Source organism: Anas platyrhynchos, chromosome 25 (genome assembly GCF_047663525.1).
Source record: "Anas platyrhynchos isolate ZD024472 breed Pekin duck chromosome 25, IASCAAS_PekinDuck_T2T, whole genome shotgun sequence".
NCBI classification, from domain to species: domain Eukaryota; kingdom Metazoa; phylum Chordata; class Aves; order Anseriformes; family Anatidae; genus Anas; species Anas platyrhynchos.
In genome coordinates this window covers 9,614,243-9,623,740 of record NC_092611.1, presented here as the reverse complement: position 1 = coordinate 9,623,740, position 9,498 = coordinate 9,614,243, and the positions used below count along the sequence as shown (strand labels likewise).

The 9,498-nt window shown below is 41.1% G+C and overlaps 1 protein-coding gene across 9 annotated transcripts in view; it reads left to right on the top strand.

Annotated features, from left to right (window-relative positions):
* The first annotated feature begins 715 nt into the window (after positions 1-715).
* NCAM1 (neural cell adhesion molecule 1) overlaps positions 716-9,498 on the top strand; it is a 102,719-nt gene continuing 93,936 nt past the window's right edge. For all 9 annotated transcript variants that reach the window (XM_072027756.1, XM_072027751.1, XM_072027755.1 and 6 more), the window contains exon 1: positions 716-788. In XM_072027756.1, coding sequence (XP_071883857.1) covers positions 731-788 — 58 coding nt within the window. In that variant the 5' untranslated portion in view covers positions 716-730. The remainder of the gene's footprint in view (positions 789-9,498) is intronic.

Sequence of the window (9,498 nt, the reverse complement as noted above, 5' to 3'; positions counted from 1 at the left end):
TCACCACGGTTTTGCAGCAGCTAATATGTAGGAGGGGGCAAGAGAGAGACATTTTAGTGAAGAATACCTTATCAGAGCATTGTCTGAGAAGTGGTTATGTGACAGATTGAGAACAAAAGCAAACATTTACATCTTTTAGAATAATTCTGTATTTTGTACGTATTCTTCTGGCTGGGACAGCGATGATTTAATTTACTGTTAAATGAAAAGTGCATTCTCCTGTAACTTAGAACTGGATTTATAGATACAGCAGATGGCTCATCTCCTTTCATTTACATCCTGAGAACTATGCTTTCTTAAATAATACAGTGTTCGACATAAACTCCATCCTCTTGGCATATGAAATTGAGAAGTTCTGATTTGAGTGTTGTTTTTTCTTCTTCTTCTTTTTTTTTTTTTTTTTTAAAGGACATTTAATATAACAGTAGTTGAATGAATACCCTGTTTTTAAGTGTTAAAAGATTGTGGCTGCTCTCCAGACTGAAAGTGCCTTCCCTTTTCTCGGCTCATCTCCAGAAACGTTTTACGGATAGACCTGCTTGCACTGGGGAGAAGTGATGGGTTTCTTGTTGGGACAGAGTGGCCTGGCTGTTTGTTTTTAATGTTTTTGGTGGTGGTTGTGGTAGTATGTTTTAGACTTTTTGGGGGTTGTTTTTTTGGTAGCCATGGGTTTGCCTTGGCTGGCTGACAGCAGAGCAGAACCAATCGATGGGGGCAGGAGGCAGGAGCAATGCATCTGTTGCCATCAGTCTGCAAGGAACAGAGGAAAGCATTAGCAAGAGACAAAAGTACGTTTTATTTTCTCGTTTAAAAGGCTGTGCTGCGTTTTGCTCGTTATTTCGCACATCTGCTGAGATAATTTCTGTAGAGAATGCGTGATTTTGGTGTTGGTTTTTTTCTTTGTGCATTCGTGTGTAGCTTTTGAAGTACTGGATTTGCAGGGCAATGCACTTCCGAATGGATTTGATCTGTCAATCACAATTCTGTTGTACTCACAACTCGCAGATTGTGAGGTGGATGTTACAACTCAACCATGCTGGGGAGAAGCTGTGTCCTTTGGAAGCGTGTACCACAGCTTTTACCCAGGGAGCCGTCAGGTCCATTACAGCATTTTTGAGGTGAAGTGAAAAATGGTGTCTTTGTTTTCCTCATTTTATATCTTCACAAAGATCTGCAAAGTGGGATGGATTAAGTAGCAGAACTCAATTGTAAATATGAAAGCTTGAAAACAGCTGGGACAAAACTGCGTCTTCTGTCTTTCTGCACTGGCGTTCTGTAACGGGGAGGAGGTCGGGGAGGCACCTGGCTGCGGGTGTGTCCACAGCTCCCAGGCACCTCCACTGTTCTGAGCGCTGTCCTGCACATGTTTCCATGGGGCTGGGTGTGTTGGTTTTCATCCGTGTTCTCCAGTTCTCAAGGGGGAAAAAAGAGCCGCTGAACAGACTTTTGTTAGACATGAAAATCACAGAAGCAAATTTGAAGGTCAGACCTATGCTGGCTCTGGCTTCTTTTGTTTAGGAAAACACATCACCGAAGTTTAAAGCCCTGGCTCATGCAAAGGGATGTAAATGAGGTGGGCTGGGGCAGTGCCATTATGCCCTTTCAGTTCATGGGGTTGAAATGCAGCTTCCCAGTGCAGCTGCTCATTCGGAGCGTGTTCTTTTGAAGTTCCCCCCAGCCACACGGGGCTGTTGGGGTCTTCCCAATACCCTGGCCTCGTGTGTCTGAGCTCCTGCTAAGTGCTGGAATGAGATGTGCTTTGTGGGGTTAAGTGTACAGTACAGGCCCCAAAAGGAAGTGGAACAGATAGAAAGCTACAGGTTAGAATACTTTTTTTTCACTTACGGTTCAAATCTGATGGTTTTCATTGTATCTGTATAAGAGAAAGATGAGACAGCAGGTAATTGCTATCCACAGTGAGTCACACCTGTGGCTTCGGGACCTTCCAAGGAGAGATGAAAGAAAAGCATGTGTCAAAACGTGTTGGGGTGCACAGGGGAGATGATGATGTGTTTGAAAATGACCCAAACTAGCCGACAGGTTTGGTTTTGGCCTTCTCATCTGAGATTGCTTTTGTTTTATCACATGATTTATCCATATGAAAGATTCTTCTGAGAAACTATGGTTTGGACAGAGAAATCTGGTGGCCTTAGTCCTGGTAACTTCAGATCTTTAGGCAGCTGCTGATGGAAAAGCTTTTTTTTTTTTTTGGAATAGCTCTTAATGGAAGGTTTTGCCCAATTAAGCACGTGCAAATTGATTTAGAATAGCAGAGTTGTAATTTGCCAAGTTTGGTCCACAGATAGTTCGCTTTCTGCATGGTAGGGATGTTTTTATTTGCAGTGTGGAGGCAAATCTGGGGATGAAAGTGGCTTTGGATGCAGTGATGGAGCTCCTTCCTCTGCATGGTGGTGTCGGGAGATTCTGAGCTTCATTCTTGTAGCTGGTGACCGCCAACACGTGTTTTGAGGAAATGCTGAGCTCTGCCAGACTGTTTTGGAAAGTGGAGTGAGTCAAATTCTAGGTTGTAGGAGCGCTTTTTGGAAGCAGATAGAGTGGAACGTCTGTAGGTTGCTTTCAAGAATGACTTATGTTATGGGGTTTGAAAATACGTAGTTGTTGTAGACCCTGAGATAGGAGCAAATGAAATGAACACACAGCAGGCATTGGAATGATCATCTTTGCAGTAACACGTCATTCAGCTTCCTAAGCAGCCATCCTTCTCCAACAAGAAGAGGGGTGTCATGAAACCATGCCTCAGTAGCTACACCAAGGAAGGAACCGTGAGGAATATTCACATAGTACTGTACTTCTGAGCTGGATGAGTTGCCCAAATTCTTAAGCCATCACGCTGAAAAAGTGAATAGTTGGTATGGATACTTAGGAAGCTTGCCATTGAGATTTGTAAGTCAACTGTGACTTGCATCAGAAGGAAGGCAGTCCTGCTACATTTGAAGAAACAAGGTGTTTGCTCCTGAAGATGAATGTGCCTCGACTTCCTACAGGATATTCCAAATTAGACCTCGGATTTAGAAATGGGAGAGAGAAATGTTCCAGTGTTCCACATAAGCCCATGATAGTTCAGCTTTTCTGCAGGACAGGTTCTGTGTTTCTTCCCTGTCCAGATTCCTGAGGTACTGAAGGTCTGTAGGGGATACATCTGCCCCCAGAAATCTGTAGCAAATGTGCCCTCATTTGGCCTGAAGTCAGGCCCCCGAGGGACCCAAAACCAGGGGATGACAGAAGCTGACCCTACGGCTATTTCCGCCAGCAATTCATAACAGCCCGGATGGAGTCCTGTGCCGGTAAATCTGATGCAAGAAAATTAAGTTTAGTCTAGAGACAGTAACGTGATACGTGTTGTGGTTGATCCTCCAGTTATTTCCATCCCATGTCTTATGGCAAGACAGCTGTAGAGATCCGCGGGATGTGTTGTGAAAACTGGGAGTTGCTTGATTTAGTACAAACGTGGTAGAAGGATGCGAGGGAAAAATTGGAAAAGGCACTTGAATTCTGAACAGAACATATTTGAGATTTGTTTCGTAGACCAAGGAATAGATGTTTCAGAAGCTGTATCGTCTGCTCCCTGCTCTGGGAACCAGGGCTCTGGGGAATATTTTGAGAGGGCAATGGGCAAAGTGCCATGTGAGGTTTCAAAATGCAGAAGTAGTAAAGCCTTGGGAGAGAGTTACTTGCAATGAGTGAATGTAGTCCTGATTACCTCCTGATAGTCCTGTAATCCTGAGTTAAATATCCATCACCTTCTCATCTTATTGTTTGCTAGGACAGAACACGCATAAGGAAACTCTTCAGTGTCTTAAGTGTTCCAGAGTCATCAGTCTCATAATTTCTTGAATCTAAATTATTTTGTTCTCTTTACAGTCTACTCTTGAGACCTTTAGAACAAATGGATCGTTGTCAATGAAGAGAGAGAGTTCTCAGTATTCAATTTTAATTGCTTTTAAAAGTCTGAAGGTCTGGTGATTCCTTAAAATCTGCCTATAGAGCCTAGCACTGGTGAGGACACATTTGGAGTGCTGTGCCCAGTTTGGGCTCCCCAGCAGCAAACAGATACGGGCTTCCTGGGGAGAGTCCAGTGAGGGGACTGGAACGTTTTCTGTGCAAGGAGAGGCTGAGAAGGCTAGGAGAAGAATCTGTGGATCTGAATGAGTGTAAATACCTGATGGGAGGGAGGGAAGAAGGAAGGCAGGCTTTTCTCAATGATGCCCAGCGGCAGGACAGGAATCATGGAGCAGAGATTGTTCCGACATGACATCCTGCATCCCCACAAGAAACCCAACGGGACCCAGCATGGTGTCTGCACCCTGGGACAGGCTGCCCAGAGAGGTTGGGGAGCCTCTGTTGTAGCACCAGCACCCAGCTGCACCCAGTCCTGGGCAACCTGCTGGGGCTCTGGCTGCCTCTGCCTGCTCGGGCCTTGGCCCAGAGCCCCCCCAGCCCAGCGGCTCTGTGGTTTTCATGCAGGTACTGCTGTAAAAGGGATGCAGGAGGTACTTGTTGAAAGATTTAATCTACTTTGATTTTTTGTTGTTCGTATTACTGATACCTATCAACGTTGAAATCTTTAAGGTAAACAGGAACGTTAATTATTGGTTACTTTAATAATAGTTTACAACGCTCACTAACTTGAAATGCCTTTCCAAAGAGGGGGAAGGGAGTGTTTAAAGCTGGGCAAAATGATTGGGAAGTGTGTGAAGTGAAGGGCAAGAATAAGAAATGGGATACTTAATGTGTTTAGACTGCCTTTTGACCTGATTTTGTATGCTGTATTGGCACTTGAGGTGCAGGGTTCTTGCTGTAGGAGATTCCAGGCTGAGTTGTGCAGAGGTGATGTAGTTGAGCTGCTGCTAAGTGATGAAAAATTGTGATGAAAATTTTAACCAATGGAAATAGAAAATTGGTGTCTTCAACTCTGAATGGGCTTTTCAGATGGCTCCTGGAAAAAATGTTTTGAAAAGTTACTGGAATTGTAATATATTGGGACAGAAATTAGTTTTGTAAAATTTTCTTGCTTTATTTTAACAAATACGTGCACATTTCTTTACAAAAAAAAGGTGCAACTATTTACACTGGATTTATAAATGAGATCTTTTTAACAAGAAGACTGAGACATAGGATGCAGTCAAATTTAAATCCTACTTTTTTTGATGCCTCCCTAGCTAGTATATCCAAGGCTGCATTTAAATATGATACAAAAGATGAGCAGTCAGTTTGGTATTGTTTACATAATATTGGCAAATTGGTCTTAATGTGTGGTATTATTGCATAATCTGATGTTTAAAATAAACAGAGGAAATAATTGAAGAAACCTCGGAATTTGGAAATGCTTGTTGGTGGTTCTTCACATCCCACTAAAAAGCAGGCTGTCTTTGCATATTAATCACTCTTTCAAAGGAAGTTTGCCTTATTTGCATTGTGCATGCACTGAGGAGTCCCATAGTGTGCCTGAGAAAAAAAAAAGGGAGGGGGGGGAACTGGAATTGTTGTTCTGAAAAGGGTTTTTATTCCATTCAAGTGGAAAGACTGAATGCAGGAGAATTAGTGCAGTGTTTTGTGGAAGAACAGTCCCATTTGGTCATCGCGTTTCATGTGGAGCAGTCCTGGCTTGTAAGGAGGCTGAGCACTGGGGGTAGGGTTAAGAGGGGAGTGACTCATCGTCGTATGATGTAATCTACAGGATGCAAGATCCTCTCCTTTAAATCTGTAAGTACTCCTTGCATTTTCAGACCATTAGGATTTAAATTAAAATACTAGTAAAACATTTAGTGCCTTCCTTTTATGAATACAGTGACCTAAACACCAGGCCTCTGAGACCTTTGGAAAATAAGTGGGAGATGTGAGGACGGGGGTCATCTTCAGGTTGCATGTTTTGGTGTAACAAGATTTCTTAGGGCTTGTCTACTCCGTTGGTAATGTGGTTTTACACTACCGCAGCTGTTACTGTGGAGGAAAGTGGGGTGACACATTAATGAGTCTTGTTCGCTTTGCACTTTTTGTCTTCTGGCTGCAAATTTAGGGAAGGTGAGCTTTTCTTTTGTGTTAGATGTCCTCATTTAAGCAGGGAAGATAGGTCTGGCAGTCTCAAAAAACAAACCAAAACAGTAAGAGCAAGCCAAAACAAAAGCACACACATGCACCATTTTTAGTTTGAGATTTTGAAACTTGAACTTGGGGATGGTAGAATTGTAGAATCAGAGAACATCTGGAATTGGTAGGGACCCACAAAGATTGAGTCCAACTTCTGGCTCCACAGACTACCTACAAATGAAACTGTGTGTCTGAAGAGACATGCTGGAGATGTTTCACTGAGTGATAGTCCTCAGACTGTTTCGCTTGGTATCCTAAATGGGAAGATGTACAGATAAAACGTGGTGTACATAAATACACATCTTTTCCACTGCAGTGGGAACTCGATTTTGAAAGGAGCTGCTGCACAATGAGTAAGAACATTGGTGTGCCAATTGAGTCTGTGATTGTGGTGGTTATGAGGAGTATCATCAACAGCCTCTGCTTTTGAAGTACAGGTGAATTGAAATCAATTCCTGTGTTGCTGATGTTTATGCTGATGGCAATGAGGAAATACAGACATCTGTTGAAGGGACAAATTGTAGCTGGGCTAACTAATATAATTGCTCTACTTTCCAGATCCAAAGATGTTATCATGTGCTTGTGTTTAATCAATAATATTGAGCTCTACTGTTGCTGAAATCTTTGGTGTCTCCTTTCTTTTGCTTATCCTTGAATTATGAACTACTTGGGCATATTTTCTTACACTGAAATTAATTTTGTTTAGCTGGAAAAATACCAGGTAGTTTTCTTTTAATGGCATTGACAAGGTGCTGAATGAAGTAGTGTAAACCAGGGGAGGTTTAGAAACAGTTCTCCTCTGAAGTAAAGACAGGAGAGAAATCTCGTGTTGGTATTCTGGCTGGGGTCAAGTTGCTTTATCTGTAAAAATCTTTCCAGAAATTAATTGCAAGAATGGAGTTTTGGGTGGTTTTGCTGCCTTCTGTAATACAAAATGATCTTTTTAGCTGAACAGATGGTTGTTTTTTGTTGTTGTTTTGCTTCTTAATTGTTTTTGTGACCATGAGGATTTAAGCGTCAGTTTGCTAATGCTATTACAGCAAGAAGACAGGAAGAACACTTCTCTGATTTGCTTTCACAGCTTTTGTACTTTAGTGAGAAGGACAGATTTATGGTGTGCATGCACAAGCACAGAGATTCCAAGATAGAGATGGAAAGATTTTTGTGACGTATGTAATCAAAAGTTTTGCTTGTATTGTGTTGCCGTTACCTCAGCTATAGTTAGAAGAAAAACAAAAAACCCCAGGTGATAGCTTTCCATTGCTTTGTTCATTTATTTTCTTTAGATACAGCACTTAGCACTTGCAGCGTTCGCGGGTTAAGTGTAGCAGCAAATAATATATACAACTAACCTTAATGCTACTTTCATCTGTGGTATCTTTTAATTAGAATGAATTTAGAGTTACTGGATGGTTGTGCAAGGTGTGGCATTGTTATGATAAAACAACGCGTTTATACAGTCAACCTCTGTGTACTTTGAAAGCTTTTTAAATAATCCATTTAAAATCTTTCTCTGTTGCTGGGTGTTGAAATAGCACTTATCAATGTGCTTAAAACATTCATTTTGTGCAGTTCATGATCTAGAATGCAAAATGCATGCTGACAGTATTGGCTAATTATGATTTTTCAAGAACTTGATTTTCTGTTTTTGAATATGTTAATACTGGGAGAAACAGTCATCAGACACTTGTGTATACCATTTTAGAAAATATAATCAACAGCTGCTTGTCCAAGTAACTTATTAAATTATTATAAGCCTGCAAAATTCAAAAGAACAGACTACTGTAAACATATTTCAATTGTGGTGTTTTCAAAAGATAATCTCTTAGAAGTATAACATGCTTTTAGGGATTGTGAACAGACATAAAGAATTACTGCACAATTCCCCAAATCCTTTTGGAGTTTAATCTGTTTGTGATCTGTGGGATGTGACGTGAAGGTGTTCAGCATCTATTATGTACTCCCTGGCGGTTTGGTGTTTGTTAGAGGAAAACAGTCATCGTGGAATACTGTTACAAATGTGTATGTGTATTTCTTACAGACACTTAGTTCGCGAGATCGAGTGGATACTAAGGAAGTCATTGTAAGGGGAAAATCTATAACGTTACTGAATTTTACGGAGAGACACGAATCCTGTTCAGTTTTTCTTCCTGTTGTCACTAGCAGGATTTTTCAGCCTTGGTCTGTAAGCTGAGTTGTGCTTAAGAAAACTCATTGACCTCTAAGAAGAGGTTTGGCATATGGAGTAGAGATTTAATTTAATATGGATTCACTCCCATGCTTTGCCATTGCTTTTTGCAGATTCCCTTTTGCTGGTTAGCTCTATCATTTTTCTCATTTTCCTCCAAAATGAGTATTTAATAAAATACTTAATTACTACAAGCAAATTTAGAGTAGTTTGTGCTCTATGGAAAAAGTACTGCAAAGAATGCTACAAACTGCTCTGTTTGCTTGTATTTATAGCTAGGAAAAGGCTGCCATTCTTTGCTTCAGATTACCATGAATTGCACAGTAAGGATATATAGTGACACGTTCCTGTTTAATAGAATAAAAGTCACTTTGTCTAATCATTGAAAATAGAATAAACCAGTTCAGTTGGAAGGGTCCTACAAAGATCACTGAGTCCAACGGCCCAACTACTTCAGGGCTAAGCAGAAGTTACAACACTAGTAAGGGCATGTAAACCTGCCGGCTGGCCAAGGACTGCATTTCCCCTACGTGGACATTCCTGTGAGCTGCAGTGCGTTGAGGTGATCTTTTCTACACCTGCTGAAAAAACAGAGATTTTTCTTCAATGGAAAGGGAGGTAAAAATAGCCTAATGAAGAAGCATTTTTTCCACACCAAACGTGCCTTAACTGCGCACACTACAATTCACTGGGCCTGCTGTGTGCAATAATGATTTGCTGTGGATTCTCAGGAAGAAGTAGAGGGCATTGATTTATATAATGATCTTTTCCTACTCAGAAATACTAGATGGTAGCAGTGTAAGTAATGAAAATACTTAGGCTGCCAACATTTTGTGGTATTTCACACGTTCTGTTCTGCTGTAGGAATGATAATCTTCCTCTTCACAAATCTGAACATCATCAAGTAATTCATTAACCAAACTAACACCTGTCACATCCCATATTCTTTCATTTGGTCTCTCTGCCAGAAGACAATTTGCAGCATACTGAAGTGTTTTGGTTTGGTTAACTTTTTTAAAAAATACACCTTTATTTTCTGTTTTGGTTGTTGTTATCCGTGAACTTAAGATTCTGTCTTGTGTCTTTGTAGCTACAGTCACAGCATCAGGTTTAGAGAAGAACTAGGACCTTACTCCTGAGGTTTTGTTTATTTGTGGTAGTGCTTCTCATGAAGCTCGATCAGTACATGCAAATAAAACTTG